The sequence below is a fragment of the Rhinolophus sinicus genome, linkage group LG18 (assembly GCF_036562045.2).
Source record: "Rhinolophus sinicus isolate RSC01 linkage group LG18, ASM3656204v1, whole genome shotgun sequence".
Taxonomy (NCBI): domain Eukaryota; kingdom Metazoa; phylum Chordata; class Mammalia; order Chiroptera; family Rhinolophidae; genus Rhinolophus; species Rhinolophus sinicus.
The window spans coordinates 18,187,442-18,208,370 of NC_133767.1; the positions used below are offsets into that span (position 1 = coordinate 18,187,442).

Here is a 20,929-nt window from a genome sequence, read left to right on the forward strand (position 1 = left end):
TTCCTCCGCCCTCCCTTCCCAGCTCCCCTCCTCCCACCCTGTTTTTTGTCACAGAACCTCCCCCTCTACCTCAAACCCTGCATGCCAAGCCCTCACCTTTCTTATCTCAGTAACTGCCGTTGGCCGGGTCAGAGGGCAGACAGCCTGGCTGCTGCATCCACTAGGACCAGGCCTGGTCTGTCCACTTGGCCGGAGGCCCCTCTAAGGAGTAACAGGTGGGCTGCTGGTGCTGGGGCAGGTGGTGGCAGGTAGTGGCAAGCCACCCAGGTGAGCCAGGTTGTCTCTCCCCAGCAGGACATGGCCGACACTGCACAGGCCCAGGAGCTGGTGTACCTGGTCACAGGTGGCTGTGGCTTCCTGGGGGAGCATGTGGTTCGCATGCTCCTGCAGCGGGAACCCCGGCTGCATGAGCTGCGGGTCTTTGACCTGCACCTGGGGCCCTGGCTGGAGGAGCTGCAGACAGGTGACCGTGGTAGGCAGGGAGGGGGGAGGACGTGGACTCCCTTCACTGGCGGAAAAGATGCCTGTTCATGTTCCTCAGTGCATGTGGGAGGAGTGAGTCACACTGGGAACGTGTGCCTCCCAAGGGACTAGGCTGAACCAGCAGCTGGCGGTGGCCTCAGCTCTGACCCTGCCTCTGGCTCCCCCTGTCCCCTCCCAGGGCCAGTGCAGGTGACTGCCATCCAGGGGGATGTGACCCAGGCCCACGAGGTGGCAGCGGCTGTGGCTGGAGCCCACGTGGTCATCCACACAGCTGGGTTGGTGGACGTGTTTGGGAGGGCCAGTTCCGAGACCATTCATGAGGTGAACGTGCAGGGTGAGGGACTCTCCACCTGCTTTGAAAATGCACCTAACACTTCCTGGCACACACATGGCCTGATCTGGCCTGTCTGTGTCCCTCTACCCCCTTTGACCTTGACCTCTGTGATTCTCCTGTAACACTCTGTCTGTCCTGTGTGTACTTCCGCCCCTGTCACAGCAGGCCAGCCCTCTCAGGCCTGCTGCGGTTTTCCGTGGACCTGGGGAAGGAAGCCACGTGCCCTCATCCAGATTTGGGATGGGGGAGGGGAGGATGCGAGGGAGGCTTCAGTGTGGACACACACCCCGCACCTGCAGGCACACAGAACGTGATCGACGCTTGTGTGCAGACTGGAACCCAGTTCCTGGTCTACACGAGCAGCATGGAAGTGGTGGGGCCCAACATCAAAGGTCACCCCTTCTACAGGTGAGCTGATGTCCCCCCAGTTCTTTAAGAGCCCCACCTTGCCTCAGCTTTAAGTCTTCCGTCTCCCCCACAGAGGCAATGAGGACACCCCATATGAAGCAGTACACAAACACCCCTATCCTCGCAGCAAGGCCCTGGCTGAGCAGCTAGTCCTGGAAGCCAATGGAAGGAAGGTGAGGCTGGATGGAGACGACGCGATGCAGAGCCACGGCTAGCAGGCTTCTTTGCCTCCTGCCCTGGGCGCTTCCCTCCCACCTCCAGCTGGAGGATGCTGGGGCAGAGGGTGGGCCACTGGGTCCCAGGCTAAGCAGTGCCTACCTTTGGTCCCCAGGTCCGTGGAGGGCGGCCCCTGGTGACTTGTGCCCTGCGTCCCACCGGCATCTATGGTGAAGGTCACCAGATCATGAGGGACATCTACTACCAGGGCCAGCGCCTGGGAGGCCGGCTCTTCCGGGCCATCCCGGCCTCTGTGGAGCATGGCCGGGTCTACGTAGGTGAGGCCTGGGCGAGGCCAGGGGAGGCTGAGACCAGGGCAGGACCCGCTTGTTCTGGGGGGTGGGCTGCCGTGGAGCCTGGCTAGAAAGAGTCTATACACAGACCAGGGTCGACTGGCTGTAGGCATTGTCGGCACGGGCCACAGAGGGAATAGAATCCAAGCACGTTGGGAAGGCAGACACACAAGTCACGGGCTAAGGAGAGGACTACAGTTATGGCAGCAGCATTTCCCTGGGAGGAGCAGGGCCCCAACAGGAGGTGGCTTGTTCCCAGGCTGGCCAGGAAAGAGCTGATTTGCTTGGTGGAAAGGACGCTCAGGGGCGTGTCCACCCCATCCCCACTGACAGGCAACGTGGCCTGGATGCACGTGCTGGTGGCCCGGGAGCTGCAGCAGCGAGGGGCACTCATGGGCGGCCAGGCCTACTTCTGCTACGACCGCTCGCCCTACAAGAGCTACGAGGATTTCAACATGGAGATCCTGGGGCCCTGCGGGCTGCGGCTGGTGGGCACCCGCCCGCTGCTGCCCTACTGGCTGCTGATGTTCCTGGCTGTGCTCAACGCCCTGCTGCAGTGGCTGCTGCGGCCGCTCCTGCTCTATGCGCCCCTGCTCAACCCCTACACCCTGGCGATGGCCAACACCACCTTCACTGTCAGCACCGACAAGGCTCAGCGCCATTTTGGCTACGAGCCCCTGTTCTCCTGGGAGGACAGCCGGACCCGCACCATCGGCTGGGTGCGGGCCATGGACGGTTCAGCCCCATGACGAGGGCACTGGGGCCCGGCCTGGCACGTCCATCCAGCCCTCAAACCCTGGATGGGGAGGGAAACCTGCATTCTAGAGCTGGGGGAAGGGTCCGGGGCCAGACTGGCCGTCCTAGATTTCTCCACGTGTTAAATCGACCTGTGAGCCTTGAGCCCGTGTCCTGATGCCTCCAAGTTCCAGGGCACGCGCGTCGTCACTCTCCACCCAGGCCTGACGGCGGGTGGGCGAGGGTCTGATTTTCCCGATGTTCTCAACTGCCCCAGCCCACACTGGCTTTTCAGTCAGGAAGTGGGTAGGTTTCCACAAGCCTCACGCTGGCCTTCTGACATCCATACGGAGCTTCTGGCCTGGATTTAGAGCGAAGAGGCTTTCTTGCACCTCCTACCTACCACCTTTGTCCCTCCTGGGGGCGAGGGGTGGGGGCGGCGTCATATTCCCATTATTTGAAAACCTTGACCATCCTTAGATGTTTCTCTTCTCATTATCTTCAATGAAACCTGAGGAAATCTGTGTTTTCACTTCTTCCCACCCCTGTAAACCCGTTCAGTTTCTGCAATATTGTGAGAGCTCTGCCCGAGGATGCCCCAGTAATTCTGTACCGGCCCAAGCCCTGGATTAAAATGCCTTACGAAGCCTGCGTCCAGCCGCCTGCTCAGTTACGCAGCCCACCTTCCCCCATGTGTCTCCCTTTTCCTGCGGCGCCCATCCCCTGTGGGGACAGAAGGAAGTCAGCACGCAGCATGCCCGCTGTTGGATTGGTTGCTATTTCTCCCGTCCCACGGGGCCCGACCCGGCCCAGGGTGGGGGTGGGGGGCTCTGGGGACAGGACATGCAGGGCTGGGGAGAGAGGGCAGAATTTTCCTGTGTTTTATCCATTTGCAACTTGGTCACCAATAGAGAGAAATGGGTCTCTGAGGGCTAACAGGAGAGGGTGGCCTGGCTCTGGGCCCCCAGCCAGGCCCCGAGAGTCCTGTCCCCTCCAGGGAGGGAAAGAGCTCTAGAAACCAATGGAGAAACAGAAGGGGCAGGGGCTCATGTCAGCAAACACGGCTACATCACGTGACACGCCAGCGACACGGAAACACACGCCAACGCACACGGCTGCACAGCGGGCCGGGGCAGGTGGGGGAGAAGGGAGCCGGGGGCCACCCATCTTGTCCTTTGCGGGGCAGGCTGGGGGGGCAGGGTGAATGCATAGAACACATCATGTACACACGCTCAAGGCGTGGCAACAGTGTGCGTCAACCCACAGGCACATGGGATGGACACGCGCAGTGTGCTTCGTGAGAGGCAGGGCTAGGTAGAAGGGGGGAGGGAAGCAACGAGCCCTGGCCAGGCCCGGGACCACCCGCGGGGCACACGTGGTTGTAGGTGTGGGGAGGGTGGGCCGCACACACTCCTCTGAGAACATGCAAAAGACACTAGCCCCCAGACAACACTCCAGGACACACACAGACACAGCAGCCACCAAGCAAACAACAAGCACGGGACTTGTGGAAATTGGGGCATAGCAGAACCTCGGGGACCCTCTAGTCTAACTGAGGCCCAGAGATGGGCAGCTAGGGAACCACTACCACTCGGAGGCAGTGGCCTCACTCCAGCCATGGCCTCACCCTTCTCCTTGCAGCCCCTAGGCTGTGAGAATTCCAGAAACACCTGGGCTGAAAGAGGGTCCTGGCTGGGCAGCAAGAGGAAAAGGGGCGGCTCGGCCAGTCCCAGCGAAGCCTGAGGAGCAGGAGGGCTGCAGTCAGACAGGGGCAAACTTGCCGCCCTGCAGCAGGGCATTCTGGGAGTGGGCGGGCAGCCAGAGGCCCTCCCCAGGCCAGCCCACCTCGGGTTACACGTGTGGGCCACACACAGGGGGGCTCCAACAGCCAAGTAGGGAAGAAGCTGGCTATCTGAGCTGGGGCGGGGGTGGGGAGGGTCCTCGTCACATCTACGTTCTCTGTCTCTTACACACACACACACACACACACACACACACACACAATTTCCCGTGAATTGAGACCCTGGGACACAATCTGCCCACAACCCGTACATATGTATGCCCAACCCCAGGGCAGAATACAGTCCTTACTTGTGTGTCCACGTTTCTTGGCCATGGCCTGGGGGACTTCTAACATTGTCTTTTGCCCATGCACCTCCCACCTGCCACCAAACGCACACACACACACACACCTGTGCATAGGTTGTCTACATGAGGGAGGAGCTAGCTCTTTCCTCAGCATTCGAAACCTGGCCCGTGTCCCACCCCCAGTTGCACCCTGGTGGGGGAGCAGCTATTGCAGACATTTGAGAAGATGGTTCCAGGGCATGGATCCTGGGACGTAGCCCACTTTGAGTGGCTGCTGCCACACCAGCCACTCCAGAGTGTCTGAAATAAAGTTCCCAAAACCCAAGAGCCCCAAGGCATAGCCCAGAGCATCGGAGGGCAGTGGCACCAGTATCGGCCTCTCCCAGCTCTGTGGTGTGAGGAAGGCAGGGGTGCTCTCATTTTCAGTGCGTTTGGGAGTGCCCCTGCCACTGGCCTCAGCACTACTGTTCTCACAACAGCCCTTCCAGGAGGCATTCGTGTGCAAATGGGTGCAGGCCTGTGTGGGCACCCTGTGTGTGTCAACATGCAAGTGTGCTCCGGTGTGCGTGTGTGTGGCCACCTTCGTGAGCCCCTCCACCCTGGCCTGCGTGAGCACGTGCTGTACCAGCTGCTACGGTGCAGCTTGGCGTCCGGCAGAAACAGGGAGATAAGCATGTGGGCTGGTGGGCACAGGGCTGGACGTGACAAGGCAGGAAACCCTGTTTACGACATGGCTGTAGGAGGCCCTTCCAGCGACGGGGCAGAGGGAGGGCAACAAACCCACCTAAACCAACCTGGATGGGCACCAGTCCTTAAAGGGAAACGTGTGCACGCAATACCCAGGGGGGCAGAAACGCACTGCACAGAAAGCGTCTACGTGCACACAGACACGCACACACGACGACATAGTCTATATGGCACAGAAAGGCTGCGCCACCCAAACCCGGGGCCAGTGCAGTAGGGAGTCCCAACCCCACTTCAGGCACATCCTGACACACACACGTTTCTCACATCACCTGATGGGGGAAATGCACATGTATGCACAAGCCAAGCTCGGTTATTTAAACGTATATGCTGCCACTCATCTTGGCAGAACTCCAAGGCACACACATGTGTGCACACACACACACACACGCCCCAGGACACATGCCTGGGCAACTAAGCTGGGAAAGTTTGTTCTGCATACACTGGGGTGTGCCTAGAGCCGGTGGGAATGTGAGCGTGAGCGTCTCTGCACTCACAACGCACCCCCTTTGTAGCAGACATGGGGGGGTTCAGTGAGAGAAGTGCTGTCGCCTTAGATTCAAATAAACACAAAATTCCACGTACACAAATTGTGTGAACACACACACACACATACACACACACACACACACACAGAAGACAGAGCAGGGCTTGGTGGGTTGCTGTGTTATACCCACCACAGTCAACACAACAACCAAGTGAATGAGGGGGTTGGGGGGAAGCTCAGACAACACACAGACTTGAGGTTGGGGCAGGAAGGGGGAGGCGGCACCTCCAGACACATCTACGCGCACGGGCACGCACGCATGCACGCTGGGCTGTCCACACATCTCGAGCACGCACCGGCGGCATGCATGTTGGTGTGCATGTGTGTGCACGCCTGCTATTTATGTGCAGGGCGGGGTGATCCACGGCGCCGAGGTCCGGGACTCCAGTCTGATGGGGGTGTAAAGGGAGGGTTGCCTGGGTCTGTCTTGGGGCTGAGCCTGGAGCAGGGGGAGTGGAGTGAAAGGGGTGGTGGGGGTATTGCTCCCAATGTGGTGGGGGAAGGGTCTGGGGAGACAGGGGTGGGGGGCCTACAAGCCCAGCGTCCCCCCAATGGATGACGCCAACACCACCCCCAGCACCACACAGCAAATGATGATCATGATTTTCTTCTGTAGGTAGAAAGGGCCACCGGGAAGAAGGAGAAGAAAAGAGAGCGACAGAGAGAGAGAGAGAGAGAAGCAGACGGATGGGGAGGAGAGTGTGAGGAAAAGAGGGGAGAGAAAACAGAAGGCAGAGGTCAGACCCAGAGCTAAGGCCTTGTGTGGGGCTGTTCCATCACTCGCCCAGCCCACCTGCCCACGGCCCGCCCTGGCTCACCCTGCACGCCTGCCCACGGCCCGCCCTGGCTCACCCTGCACGCCTGCCCACGGCCCGCCCTGGCTCACCCTGCACGCCTGCCCACAGCCGCGTCCCGGCTGCGCCCACCTGCCCACGGCCCGCCCTGGCTCACCCTCCGGGCCTTGCTCTGATATCTCACAGCCTTCTTGGTGTCGGACACAGCCCGCTCCACGTAGTCCACGGAATGCTCCACGTTGTACTCGATGCGATCGATCATCTCGCCCTGCAGAGGGGACGTGCACAGGGAGGGGTGGGGCCGGGCTGGAAGGGGGCCGCCGGGGAGTGAGGGGCGCACAGGACAGAGGCCGCACCTGGCTCTCCACAAGCATGGCCATGTCCACAAACATATCATGCAGCTCGCGGATGCTGGTTTCCAGTTTGATGATCTCGTTGTGTCGCGTCTCAATCTCGTTCAGGGCCTGCTTCGTCATCTGCGAGTCCATTTTGATCTAGGACGATGAGGGGAGGGTGCACTGAAGACCACCCTTCATTCCCATAAGAGCTTGGATTCTACAGCCAGAGTGTCTGAGTTCAAATCGGGCTGTCACTGTGGGCAAATTATTTAACCTCTCTGGGCCTCAGTTTCCCCACCTAGGAAATGTGGATAATAATAGTGCCCACCTCAGGTCTGTTAAGAAGATGAAATGACCGTAATATGTATACACTGATTACAACAGTCTCTGACGCACATGAAACACTCAAGAGAAGTCTGTTAAATTATAGGAAGCAAAACCTGTCCTCAGCCCAGGACTCCTTGTACCACATACAGCAGGGAGACAGGGCTTGAGGACCCCACCAGGATGGGGGCTCCCGTCTGGGCAGGCAGACAGGGTAATGCAAGCGGACACAGCATAGAGCGTGGCAAGCAGAGAAGCCCTGATGAGAAGGCAGTGTGCCCACAAGTCCCTTGGATCCCCATGCCATGAGATGGGGGGAAAACCCCATAAAGAAGTGCACCGCAGGCCTCACATTGTCAGTGGGAGGGAGATCCCAACTCACAGTCACCAATGTCTGCCCTGAGCCGGCCATTCACTGTTCAGTCCACATCAAGCCACTCCTTAGCTCTAAGACCTTCCAGGGCTCCCCACTGCCGCAGGCCACATTCCTTTACTGTAAGAGCCAAGGCCCAGGTTCCCTGTCTGCCCTCATCTCTTTCATATCCTATAAGAGCCAAAGTCATCCACTGGCCGTTCGGCAAGTGGTCAACTCTTCCCTGTCTTTGTCGTCTGTCCCCTTTGTCTAGAGTGTCCTCTGCCCATCTCCCCATGTCCAAATATTCCTTGTCTCTTAAGGCACAGCTCAGTGCCCCTTCCCAGGAAGCCGTCCCTGACTCTTGAAGTTCACCCCCACTTTAGGGCCTGCCTACATCTTGCACAGCCCTCAAGCAAGGGACCGACCACCCTGCCTTGTAATGACCGGCGGGCTCCCCTGCAGTGCTGGGCTCAGTCCTGTCTCCTTAGAACCATCCTGGCCTTCCCTCCATTCTCAGACAGACACACAGCCTGGACACAGCAGTTTGGGAGGGCTCCAAGCTAACTGCTCACCATCGATTTGGTCAAAGCTCATTTAACAAAGACCAATGATCTAAGCCACAACTTGCTGAAACCTGCTATACAGTCACTGAACATACTTTAATCCTGGCCTAGAAACCTTAACCAGAGCTATTCTGCCACCAGAAACAGAAATAGATCGACAGAACTGGGCAGGCCAGGGCAAAAGTTAACAAAGAGAAAGAGGAACTACAGCTGGGGAAGCCCATCCATTCACACCTAAGATGCCACAGCAGGGCAGTGTGCAAAACCCAAACGGGGGTTTTAAAAAATCTTCAGGATGGCGGCACATTAGTCATTTGGTGAAATGACTTGCTTCAATAGGGAGCTGTGTATCTTAGTACCCAGGAATCCGACCCTGAACCAAATCCTGGCCCTGCCCCCCGCTGTGTGACCTCTGAAAGCTATTCAACCTTTTTGGCCAGATTTCCTCATCAGTGAAATGTGGCTCCCTCAGAGGTTGTGGGCAGGATTAAATGAGTTTTGTAGGTAAGTAAAGTGCTTAGAACAGTGCTTGGCACGCTACTGAGCCATTTTTAGGGGGGTGCCTTCCGGCTGGGCCTCCATGGAATTCCCCCAGTCCCTGATCCAGGCTTCCCGCTGCCTGTTATTCCAGGGTGGACTTAGGATTTTAGTCCAACCTAAGCCTGGGGAGGAGAGGCAAAGGCTGTCCAAAAACAGCCCCACCCCCACTTGGAGCTCACGTCGTCGGTGAAGATGGCCAACTTTCCGCTTTCCAGCATGTCTTCCAGTTCTTCATTGGTCGTAGTCCTTCCGGCTGTGGGGAGAAACAGCTCATGTTCCGGGCTGGGCCAGCCTGGGGCCTGGGGAGGTGGGATGGGGCAGGGACCCGGGAGACCACCCTTCCACCCAGCCTTGAGCCAGGCGGCCCCTCTGCGAAGAAGGGCAGGGAAGGGGCTCAGGGGGCCTGGGGAGCTTGGAGGCGGGGCACACGCACTGATCTCCAGCTGCCGCTGGATCCGGTCCTTGCAGCGGTCCCGGTACTTGGACTGGGTCGCGTTATATTCGGTCATGACTTCCACGAACTTCCGGGAGAGTGTGGAGTGCTGGGGTGGGGGTACACATATCAGGAGGCGGGGAGCACACACAGACCGAGGGGGTGAGCCGGTAGTGCGGGGGAGGAGTGGGAAAGGGGGGACCGTGCCGTGACACCGACCCCTCACAAGTGCACCGTCCCCCACTAGCCGCCCCCTGTCCTACGACCAGTCTAGCTGTGGCCCTGGCTGGAGATGGCCCCGCCCCGGCTCCCCATTGGCCAGGCCCCGGACTCGAGCTGCGCTCTGGCCCGCCCACTGCACCCCTCTCCACTCCTCCCCTGCGCGGTCCAGGTCCAGTCCCGCCGCAGCCCCTGCCTGGCCGCCGCCTCCTACCTGGGTCTTGCGGATGCGCAGGTCGGCGGAGGACCGGTTCAGCCCCTCCTCCTGTTCAATGCTTTGCTCGATCGCTGCGGGAGAGAGGACGCAGTGACGGGCGGGAGACCAGGGGCGTGTGGGGCGGGGGTCCGGGATGTCTGAAGGGCCGACACCCCAAGGCAGGCCCTAGGCCTGTGAAGAGATGTCACACCCGTGGCGAGGACAGACAGTAAAAGATCCAGGATGGGACAGGAGTGGGGCGAGTAAAGGCACAGACGTTTGAGGGGGTCCGGAAGGTAGGTAGGAGGGAGATTGCGGGTCGGCAGGTCAGCAGACAGAAGGGGTCTAATTATTCCGTCGGAAAGATTGGGTCTTGGAAAGTCTGGTAGCTGTGACTGCGGCCCAATCTCAGTAGAGGTGTGGGTCCAGGGCACCATGAAGTTCCCCTGTGTGCAGAGGACTCCACTTCCTACATCTTCTGGAAAGGGGCAGGAACCCACCCTGGGATTTTTCTGGTCGAAGGTAGGCACTCCCAGGTGAGTCAGGTTCCAATGGCCACCCTCTCCTTGTAAAATTCAGGGGTAAGGGGGTAGATGTTCCCACAGAGAAAATAGCTGCCCCCCTGCCCTCCAAGGGGATCTCTGTCAGGGGAATTCCCACTTTGAAAGGATGTCTGGGAAAGCGCACAGATTAACTGGGATTCCTGCTTCCGGATCACGCACTCCCGACACGTATTCAGATTTTCTAAAAAAGAGCTTGAGGTAAGATCTACTGTGCTACAAAAACGCAGCAGGATGAATCACAGGCCCTCTCCGACCGGGAAGAGCCTCCATCACTTCTCCATTCTGCTGGCAGCAGAGGGGGCGGGATGGCACCCGAAGACTCCCTGCCAGCAATATCAGGCAGTGACTGAGTGACAGCTGGGGCCCAGCTGCTGCAGGAAAAGCACAGGAACACACACCCAGGGATACAGGACCTCTCGTCCAGGATGGAACCCTATTGTCAGACTTGGGGCTGGGGCCTCGCCCTGACGGAACAGGTCCCTTACTTTACAGGGGCTCACTGACTTCTTCCAACAATCCTGGGAGTTCAGTGATATCGGCCCATGTTTCAAACTAGAAACTGAGGTTCGAAGGGGTGAAAAACTCACTCAAAGCCACTCACAAGGCCTGAGCCCATCCACGCCATAGCTGGAGGAAGACGAAGAAGAGAAACTTCTGACGTCTGGAAGGTCAGCTTCGCTAAGCCACTGCCACTTGTCCTAGTTTCTTTCTTTGTCTATTTCTGAACCCCTAAATCATGGAGCCTTCCTCGTGGTCTATGAGAAACTATTAAGGTCAGAGCTTGATGGGCCCAAAGAAATCGTTGCGCCCAGGGATTTTTCAGCCGTCCCATGGCACCCTGTTTCTAAGAAGGCACTTCAGGGGCTGTTGATAGGCGTGAAGGGGAGCCCTGGGCCCCCCGACCCTTGTTCACCCAGAACAGCCTGACTTAAATGTGCTGTATATACTGGAATTCTTTGTAAGATTTTATTTGGGGAAAAAAGGATTTTGCTGCCAAAAAAAAAAAAAGCCAGTTTTGAAACTGCTTCCATTTTTCTTACTATACTCCTGAGGAAGCTGAGGGTAGGGTAGTTGTCCAGCATGAACTAATGATGTAAGCTGGCCTCTGTCTGCCTGGATGTGCACTGAATGTGTTCCCAGTTTAGATCATTTTCCTTCCCAGCAAAAGCTGTTTTTACAGACCCGCCCTGGAGGCTGACACATGGCCTCCTGTTGAGTCCAGGAGGGCATCCAGTCCTCTATCCCCCTCTCCCTGGACCAAGGTCAGAGTGCCCAGAGCCAGTCATCCGACATGGTTCCTTTTCTCCGAAGCCCGGCAATGAGCCGTGGATGGAGTAGGTGCTTGGCAAATGTTTTCTGATGCCGAATTACTATGAGCATACAAATTTGCATCACGGGAACGCTGCTATTCCTCTGGTGGCAGCAGACAACGGGGTCCCCAACCCACAGTGCTTTGGGGAAAAGGGGCTATCGGCAGCACCCAAGTCCTTAGATTAGAGTGAATCCACGAGTCTTTGGCAAGTTCCTCCTGAAAGCCTGCCAGCCCCTGGTGTCAGCCACACAGTCCAATCTGTCCGAGCCGAGGACACCAATTCCGAAGCATTTGCTGAACCCACCTACTGGGTGCTGAGTGCTAGGCCTGGCACCTGCTCTGGAGAAATGGGGCCTTAATGAAACTAAAGCCACTTGGAAGACTCTATTTTTCTAGGGGGACCTTCACGCTGATGGAACCGGCAGAGCTCAGATGCAATCTGGACACACAGCCTCCTCTTCTGCATTTCCCTGATTATCTGAAGCAAGGAGGGAAATCTGGGGTCTTGTGCTTTCTCACTGCCTAGGAATCTGGCTTCTAGAAGTCTGTAGACGTTCCTGATGGGAAGGCCTATCTGACTCACTGGAAGGCAGACTTTTTCTCCTTATCGGGGGATAGCAGTCCTCACCTTTCAACTTGGACCGAACCTTGTTGGCCGTCTTCTTGATGTCTGCAGTGAGGTCCTCCAGCTCCTGTTTGGTCTCTGAGAGGAGCGGGGCAGGGTGGATGAGAGGTCTGAGTGGGACTGGGCCCCTTCCTTAGCACCCACAGCCCCCGAGCAGCCGCACTCACTCTCGTCTGGGTTGGGGGCAGCCAGGATGGCACTGTGCTGTTTCTTCACTTGCTCCACGTCCTCTGACAGCTTCTCGATACAGCCCCGGATCTCCTCCACCTGAAGCAGCAAATCAGCTATGCCGGCCAAGTCCTCAGGCCGGACGAGGGCATCCAGGGGGCTTGGTCAGGGAAATGGGCCAGACCCAGAGGGCTTGATAAAGGACCAAGGGGTACTGGAGTAGAGAATGGGGAATGCGGGGTACGGCGGGCAGAGAGAAGGTAGTTGTTGGTTGGGGGCCATGTCCTGGGTCTGGGGGCCTTGGAAGCCCTGTTACCTGTTCAAAGAACTCATCCATGAAGTGGTCCCGATCCACGTGGACCACCTCCTCCTCATCGTCGCTGTCTTTCGCCTGGAGGGAGCAAAGAAAGGTAGAGACCATGAGCCACCCCCACCTAGCTCTAGGCTCAGAGCAGGGGTCTTGAGAGGGGTCGTGTGTAGGGAGCACAGCTGGGCCCCTGGCAGTCAGAACCAACACTGCGTATCTTGTGCAGCAGGGTCCGGAGGCCAGGGAGCTGATAGCCCAAAGGACACTTGGGAGGGAATCAGCAAAAGGCATCCTTTCGGGGTGGATGCGGCCCTCTGGATGCAGTCACCTGGAGGCAGGTGGCGCTCACAACACCTGCTATTAACCAACCAGTAGACGGAAGGATTTCAATATTGTAACAACCAGTTGAATGTCAGCTTTGCAATAACTGGCTCAGGGCTCCGAGAAGAGGCCTGGCATGGAGCCCCAGGCGGCTGACTCTCTCCGCCATCCCTCCAGCCCCTCCTGCCCCGGCTTCACTTGGCTCCCCTCCTCTTCCCCTCCAGCCACTGTCCCCAATGCAAGGTCAGTTCACTACCAGCTGCAGGCAATGGGTTGAGCAAGCGATCAGGTCCAGTGAGGGCTGGAGGAGAGACAAGCTTCACCCTGACCCACTTCACTCAGTCTTCCTCCTCTCACCCACCTGCACCCCCTCGGCTCTGCCCCTCCCCACTCTCCCTTGCTGTCATGCAGCCCTTCCAACTTCACACCCACCTATTCTCACTCGCTTGGATTTCCCAGTTGCCACCTGCAGCTGCTCAGCCTTCCGCCCCCAGGGCTCAGAGACACAAAGGGACGTACCCACCCACACCTCCACCAACAGGCAGACCAGTGACACAGACGGAAGGGCTGACACACAAGGCACACAGAGACAGGTCCACGGACACCCACATGGAGATGCAGCAACATGCTGACGTTGAGACGCACACAGATCCACAGCAGAGCTGCATGCTGCCATGTGTGGACACAGCCGGTCACCAGCGCCCCAGGGACCTTCTGCAGGGCCCTCTGAGCCTGTTCTCCCAGCCCCTCCGGCCTCAGGTCTGCACACTCATTCAGATCTGGGAAAGAGGATAAGGGGGCAGGGAGGGCTCCCCAGTGCTACACACTCCGACTCAAGACTCTTCTCTGCTTGGGACAGAAGGCTGAGGACAAAAGCTGAGCCCTTCAAGCTTAATTACATCTGGAGCCTTAATCAGCTCCAATGGAAACGGAAACACGGTTCACCTTGATTTCCAGAAAGAACCTGGCCAAAACTCCGACAGACTCTTAACTCTTAGAGCCTGCATAAAATCAAGACCAGATCCAAAAAGTGTCTCCCTGGGGTATAGCCAGTTGGGCTCTAAAGAGAAGAGCTCACGCACCACCTCAATGGATCCAAGCAGGGCACAGACCGGACCTAACAGAAGCCAGACCGGTGCACACAGATACCAGACAGCTCAGATCGAACCCAGACAGAGCCAGATGGGACCTGGATGTGATCCAGACAGCCGAGTACACTTGGAATGAGCAGAGACCCCAACAGCAGCGGAAGAGCTGCAAGCCCACAGGAGACGCAGCCGGACACTCTCAAAGCCACCCCAGTTTTCTGCTCAAGCCCCGCCCCAAAACTCCAGGCTTTTCCTCACAGACACTGGGCTCCGCACATGTCAGAAAGTGTGGTCAGTGCTTACATTTAATTTCCAGACAATCCCAAATACCCACTGGGAAAGAGAGGCTCTTCCATCTCTGCCCACAGCTGCCCAAGAAGTAGACGTGGCACCAGTGGGGGCTTGGGGACCTTGATGGGACTTCTGGCTTCTCAAGCTGCCACCGGACCCAGGACCATCCCAACAGACCTGGACCCTCAGAGGCTCTGGGACGTTTGGCTCATCTCTGAGGCCCTACGGGTCTCCCATGATGCTTTGTCCTCAAAGAGCCAGCTACCCCATGAGGTCTCCCGCCCCTAACGCCAAAAGCCATTCTTCTGCCCCTTCTGTGCCTTCAAGCCTCAGCCCAGCTGCCCACAGGTAATGAGGTGCTTGGAAACTCTCCCGTTCTCTGTTTCCCTTCCTCATGCTGACTTTAGACTTCACGAAGTCTAATTTCTCTCTCTCCTGTTGTTCCCTGAGCCAGTCCCCTTAGATTCTGCCCTGAGGCATCCTGGGCTTCCTGTTTCCCTGACCTTGAGATAGGAAGAAAGGCAGAGGGCCCAAGTGTGGCTTATGTGGCATAGTAACTCCAGGAAGCTGACAGCTAACAACCTCTACAGTTTACCAACGCTTTGGTATCTATATTCCCTTTGATCCTCACCCCCACGGACCCTGCTGGGAAAGGGGGAGCAAATGTCATTGTCCCCATTTCACAGATGAGGTACCAGGAGGTCAGAGCGGGGAAGGGAAAGTGAGTTGTCCGAGGTCACCCAGGCTGAAAGGGGCTGACACCCACGGCATCTCAGACATGCCTCCCCACTCGACCCTTCCAAGGCCACCTCCTTCCAGCTATTTTCCCTCTCAGGTGGCTTCTGCTCAGGCCCATCTGGGTGAGGCTCTGTGCCCTGAAATCCTAGCAAAAGATTCTCATTTACTAGTATCACTGCATAGACCTTACCTCCTTATTATCTCATTTAATCTTCATAAAACTCTATGGGGACCATTGACCAATGTAATTATAATTACAGCAACCATTTACCTAGCATGTCAGGGAGACCATTCTCTGTACTATGCATAGAATTCTCCATTTAATTCTTACACATAACCCCGTGAGGTAGATATTATAGCCCTCTTTTATAGATGGGGAAACTGAGGCATCGCAGCTAAAGAACTTGCCCAGGGCAGCAGCCAGAAGGCCACAGCCTCTGTATTCGCTGACTGGCAGTGATGTCAGCCCCAAATGGTGAGACCAGCAGTGAAACCAGCCAGGAAGAATGCTTGGTGCTGCTAGCAAGAGAACAAGAGCTCAGCAGGGGCTGGCTTACCCCTTCGCTCCCATGTCACAGGTGAGGAGACAGGCTCAGAGACGCTGCCTCACCTGCCTGAGGCTTCACAACCAATAAGGCCAGGGTGGGACCTGAACTGTCTGCTGCTAAATCCCAGGCTCCTTCCCTCCCTCCCTCCCTCTCCTCCTACCTGGCCCCACAGAGGCCGTTCTGCTGTCCTCACTGCTGCTCACCTCCTGTGGCCAGGACAGAACACCGGTAGGAGGTACCTGGCTGTGGAAAGAACCCAGACAGGAAGCCAGGCATTCTGGCCTCCACCTGACTTGCTGTGTGACCCTAGGAATATCTCAGCCCTTTTCTGGCTGGTCGTGCGCTCACCAGGGGCCCTCCCTGTTCCGAGGTGTGGGTGTTCGGTCATGAGTACAGCCTCCATTTCTGGAAGAAGTTGGCCAGCCTAAAAGAAAGCAGGCTGTGGGTAAATGAGACTACCCAGGAAAAGATGATCCAGTGTACCCCGGTCCACTTTACAGAAAATTTCAGCCTCCGTTTCCTTGTGTGCAAAAAGAGGAAGATAAGACTTACACATCTAACACACAGGCATTGATCACCATGAGTCGGACCCTGTTACAATGCCGTGCATTTCTCATTTAATACCGACATCCACTATAGTAGATACTATTGCTATTCCCATTTGACAGATGAGGAGACTGAGGCTTAGAGGGATGAAAGCCAGATACCACACAGTTGGTGGTGCTGACAGGGTGGTGCTTGCCAATTCCTCAAGGGCTTGAGAGCCCTTCTGGAATCGCCTTGGGATAGGGGTCATCAGAGCCAAGCCTCTAGCTTCAGTCCCTCCCCACCAGAGACACCACTGGCCCTCCTGTGGGTGTCAGCGGCGGGAGACAACATTGATGCGGAGATGGAAGGAGGCACGGGAGCCAGCAAGCCAGTGACCGAAGAGACAGATGGTGACAGGAGGAAAGAGACTGGAATTGGGGGATAGGAAAGTCACAGAGTGTGTGGGCATGTGTGTGTGTGTAAACACACAGGGAGCCCATGTACACACACACGTGCTCACACGGGCTCCTCAGGGCTGCAAGTGTCATCGCTGGACATAGAGGCAGCAGCCTCTCTCCACGGCACCCCGCTGCTGTCCACCTGTCCTCCTGGCCTGGCCCTCACCCCAGCCTCTCTCCTCTGCCTCTCCTGCCTGGCCACGTACTGCCTCCCTCCCCTCCCTCTGTGCCTCCGAGTCTTTCATTCATCGAACGAGTACGTGTGATCTGTGCCCGGTTCCTTCCAGGTGCTACTGAGCAAACAGAGGTGAGCAAGGCAGGAAGAAGGGGCTGCGTCCCAGGGGCTGACATTCCAGTGAAGGGAGACAGACAGTGACAAAGAAACAAGACAATTTCAGGTTGTGCTAAGTAGCAGAAGGGAGATCGACCTGAAGATGGGAGAGAGAGAAATGGGCAACAGGATGGTGAGGGGGGAAGCCTTTCCGGGAGGTGACACTTGAGCTAAGTTCTGAAGGAGTCAACTGTGCCACAGTCTAGAGAACACAGAATTCAAAGTGGAAGGGACAGTATCTCAGGCAGAGGGCTCAGCATTGTGGGCAGAAGGAACAAGGGCAGAGCGCCTCGAGCCGGGGTGAACTTGGTGTTGGAATAGCAGAAACAAGCCCAGTGCTGCTGACCGGTGCCACCCATCACCCGGGTCCTCTGGGTCCCTGCCCCCTCTCTCGCACACTGGGCCACTCTTTCCTTCTGTCATTTCAGACCTGCCTTTCTAAAACACCTACTGCGCCTGTCCCATACCTGAGTGCTACACATAGTGCTACACCTGTCACAGCCTCCATTCCCACCTGGCCTCAGATTCAAGCGGGCCTCACCTTCCCCCTGTCCCAGTCTCCCCATTTCTTCTGTCTCCTGCCTTCCAGCACATGGCCGCCCCACAGGCTCTAGCCCACCTGTCGTTGCTTTCGCTTCCCCACCAGCGTTCTTCTCTACCTCACTGGCTCCCCCTCCTCTCCTCTTAAGCCTCATCCCTAGCCTCAGGCCTTGGGCCCTGGAACACCACCCCAGCTGATTATCTCCCCATCACAGCCTCCACACCAGCCCAGCACCTCCCAGGTCCAAACCAAAGGTGCTTGATGAACTGGAGACAGAAAAGCCTGGTTCAACCTTGGCTTTGCCATTAACAGCTGTGTGACCTTGGGCAAGTCAAGTTACCTCAGTGGCCCTCAACTGACTCCAAAATAATTCAGAGTCACATCCTGCCCAGGAGGCTGATGTGAAGTTCCATAGAAATAAACAAGTCAGCTGTGGAATAACAAACTGTCATAGAGAACAGCTGGGCACCAGACCTTCTTCTAGGTACTTTTTGCATAGTAACTCATTTCAACCCTGAGGACAACCCTGCAAAGTGTGAGTTACTCTCAACTCACACATAAAAAAAACCTGAGGACCAGAGAGGCTAAGCAACTTATCCAAGGTCACACAGGAAGTAGCAAAGCTAGTATTTGAACCCAGACAGTCTGAATCCCAAATCTGTGCCCTCAACTGCTACATGATAAACAGATCTGAGAACCCTTTGGGAACTCTAAAGCACTTTTAGAAAGATGATCAGGCCCCTGGGGCTGACATCCCCTCCCACCACTGCCCACCCCCAGCCCTCTCAGCCTGAAAGAGGCCCCTTTCCCAGGCCTCCCACACTTCGCCCAATCTCTCCTGCCTCCCAGCCTTCTTGCTCTCAGCACAGGCAGGGAGACCCTCAGTATCCTTGTATCTGGCAGCTTCTTGCCGCCCTACCCACCCTCTCCCAGATCTCGTTTCCCTGAGATGTGACTAACACCAGAGCTACCAGGATTCACCCAGCCCCCTCACCTCTCCACACCACTTCCCACCTCCTCCACTTGGCTGCCCCCAGCAGACAAGGTTCCTCACCTCTGCGCAGGGTCCCCTGACCCACTCAGCCTCCTCCTTCCTCCTTTTTCCCACTCCCTCTCTCTCTCGAATTATTCCACAATTCCACCACCTCACCCCAACTCCAAGTTTCCATTTCTCTGGGTTTTCGAGCCATGGGAGAGTCTTGGCAGCAGGGGATCTGGGTTCAAATTTAGACTCCTCACTTGCTAGCTGTGTGACCTTGGGTAAGCTAGTTAACCACTCTGGGCTTCAGTTTCCTCCGCTATAAAACGAGGTAGTCTTTCAGTCTGCCTATCTTACCAGGAGGCTGGTGAAGGTCTAACGAGGTTATGGATGGTTTTCTGCTTTGGATGAAAACTGCGTCGTGAGAGAAGGGTAGTTTAGAGCACTGATGCTGCAGCAGCTACATGACTTTGGTCAAGTTACTTAACCTCTCTGGGCCTCAGTTTCCTTATCTATAAAATGTGATAATACTTGTACCAACCTTCTAGGGTTGCTGTGCTGATCAAAATGAGTGAATAAAACACTTAGAACAATGTCTGGCACATGAGTGTGGGTTGTTTTTATTATTGTCATTTTCCTGATGTCTTTTCAGTACAAGTTTCATAAGGAAATAAACCTTTAAAATTCCCTCCCTCAACCAGCAGTTCCTCCTTCTTTCCCACTTGCCCACCCATCTCTCCCCAGCGACAACAACCACTTGCCTCCAAGCTCTTTCCTCTTGTCTTTCTGTAACCTGTCTCCCCACCCTCAAATCCAGGGGGCTCTCCAAAGACAGAGCTTTTTACCCCCAGCGTTGAGACTTCTGTTTCAAAGAACAAAACACACACAGACACATGTCAACACAGCAGACAGGAAACCCAGATTCCAGTCTGAACCTCCCACTCGCTTGGTGACCTTGGACAAGTTCCTGCCCATCTCTGGACCTCAGTTTCCTTATCCGTCAAATGGGGGTAGATCGTCTGGGGCTAGTACTTTATGAACATAAGTCCACAAAATCTGAGCACACAGCAGGCTGTCAGCTCTGCCTCCTGGAATCTCAGGTCATTTCTCCAAATCCTCCAGAATTGTCTGGGCTGCAGAGACCATTCTCATCAAGCCCCCACTCCCCGGCCCCTCCAAATGGCAGCCTGCAGTGCAGACACCAGTGCCGCCCTCCTCCCCTGTCACCCAAACACAGCTAACTGCCTGGCCAGACTCCTGGAGTGTGGGCTCTTCAGGCCTGCAGACCAGGGGCCCACGTCAGCCGGCCGGGACTGTTCCGGATGCCCCAGTTACCCCCACAGCGCACCGTCCATGGCATACAACCCAATTCCAGCCCAGTGAGTGGAATCTCCTCCCCGCTCCTCTGCAACCCCATCTCCCACCTCTGGGGTCACCCCGTCTCAGGCCCTGGCCCTCTGGCTGTCTCCTGAGCCCACCCCTTCCCTTCTTATTTCTGAGAGGTGTCCCTTCCTCACAGAGAACAACACACGCGTGTGCACACACACTCACTTCATTCAGTGCCAGGTGCTGGCATCTCAGTCCCAACCTGTGTCCTTCCCATAGCACCCCATTTCTGGGTCCTGCCAGACTCTGCCTGGCCCAGTAACATCCCCATCCTTCCAACTCCGCCAACCTGCGGAGGGCTGACAGCACCCTGCAATTCTCTCCTGACACTCACTCTTTCCCATCCCCAGATTAGACTCCGGGCCCTGCTGGGAATGTGGGGTGTCCACCGCCCCCTGTGTCTTAAGGGCTTCCAACCCTTCCGGCCACTGTCCCCAAAATGCACGCTCACTGGAGAACATCAGGTGCCTCCCGACGTCGTGGCGCCCCTGCCACCAACCTCCAGTTGCCCCCACATCCCAGCACCTCCCCCACTCCACCCCCACGCGCTCCCCTAACATTGGGGTCCCTCCCATTTTCCCCACCCCCAAACTCACACTCCGCAGCTCCTGAGTCCGATCCTTCATCCTGCGACGGCTCCTCCTCCTCCTCGTCCTCCTGCCTCGGTGCTGGAGGCCGGGGTCTGGGGGCGCCGGGGGGGACACCGGAGTCGCCCGGGAAGCACCGCGGGCGGGGGCGGGGCCGGGGGCGGCGGGCCGAGGGCCGAGGGCCGGGCAGGAGCAGGGGCCTGGGCCGGGCTCGGCTCTGCCGGGGCTGCGGTGGCGATGCGGCTGCGGCACAGGCTTGGATGGAGGGATGCGGGAGCCGAAGCGCGGGGGAGGGGGGCGGAGGGAGGTAAGGAGGAAGAGCAGGAGGGGGGAACCTGGAGGGGGCGGGGAGCAGGGGGCATGCGCAGCGCGGGGGCTGGGGGCGCCTGGGGGTTGTAGTCCGGGGAGGGGGACCCAGGGAGAGGGGAACTCGAGTCCTAGAGGAGGGTGGGGAAGGGCAGAACCAGAGAAGCAGGGAGACGGAGGAGATGCAGCGGGAGGCACGGAGATGCTGGCGTGGGGTGGGGGTGGGGTGGAAGAGCAGACAG

At 57.2% G+C, this 20,929-nt stretch overlaps 2 protein-coding genes across 3 annotated transcripts; one reads left to right on the top strand and one right to left on the bottom strand.

The window, feature by feature from the left end:
- The first annotated feature begins 297 nt into the window (after positions 1–297).
- Positions 298–3,120, top strand: HSD3B7 (hydroxy-delta-5-steroid dehydrogenase, 3 beta- and steroid delta-isomerase 7). Of its 2 annotated transcripts, XM_019717213.2 has the most exons (6): positions 298–463; positions 662–817; positions 1,117–1,225; positions 1,299–1,398; positions 1,557–1,719; positions 2,068–3,120. In XM_019717213.2, the coding sequence occupies exons 1-6, from the start codon at positions 298–300 to the stop codon at positions 2,481–2,483; spliced, it is 1,110 nt and encodes a 369-aa protein (XP_019572772.1). In that variant the 3' UTR covers positions 2,484–3,120. The 2 variants fall into 2 exon arrangements, with proteins under 2 accessions (XP_019572772.1, XP_074178772.1); XM_074322671.1 differs by lacking the exon at positions 662–817.
- Positions 3,121–3,226: 106 nt separating this feature from the next.
- Positions 3,227–20,863, bottom strand: STX1B (syntaxin 1B). The gene is made up of 10 exons (XM_019717215.2): positions 20,391–20,863; positions 12,595–12,669; positions 12,278–12,377; positions 12,114–12,188; positions 9,629–9,702; positions 9,196–9,304; positions 8,942–9,015; positions 6,999–7,136; positions 6,800–6,910; positions 3,227–6,458 (listed from the first exon to the last, which is right to left on the bottom strand). Exons 1-10 carry the CDS (start codon positions 20,418–20,420, stop codon positions 6,378–6,380), a joined length of 867 nt encoding a protein of 288 aa, XP_019572774.1. The 5' UTR covers positions 20,421–20,863; the 3' UTR covers positions 3,227–6,377.
- Between the last annotated feature and the right edge of the window lie 66 nt (positions 20,864–20,929).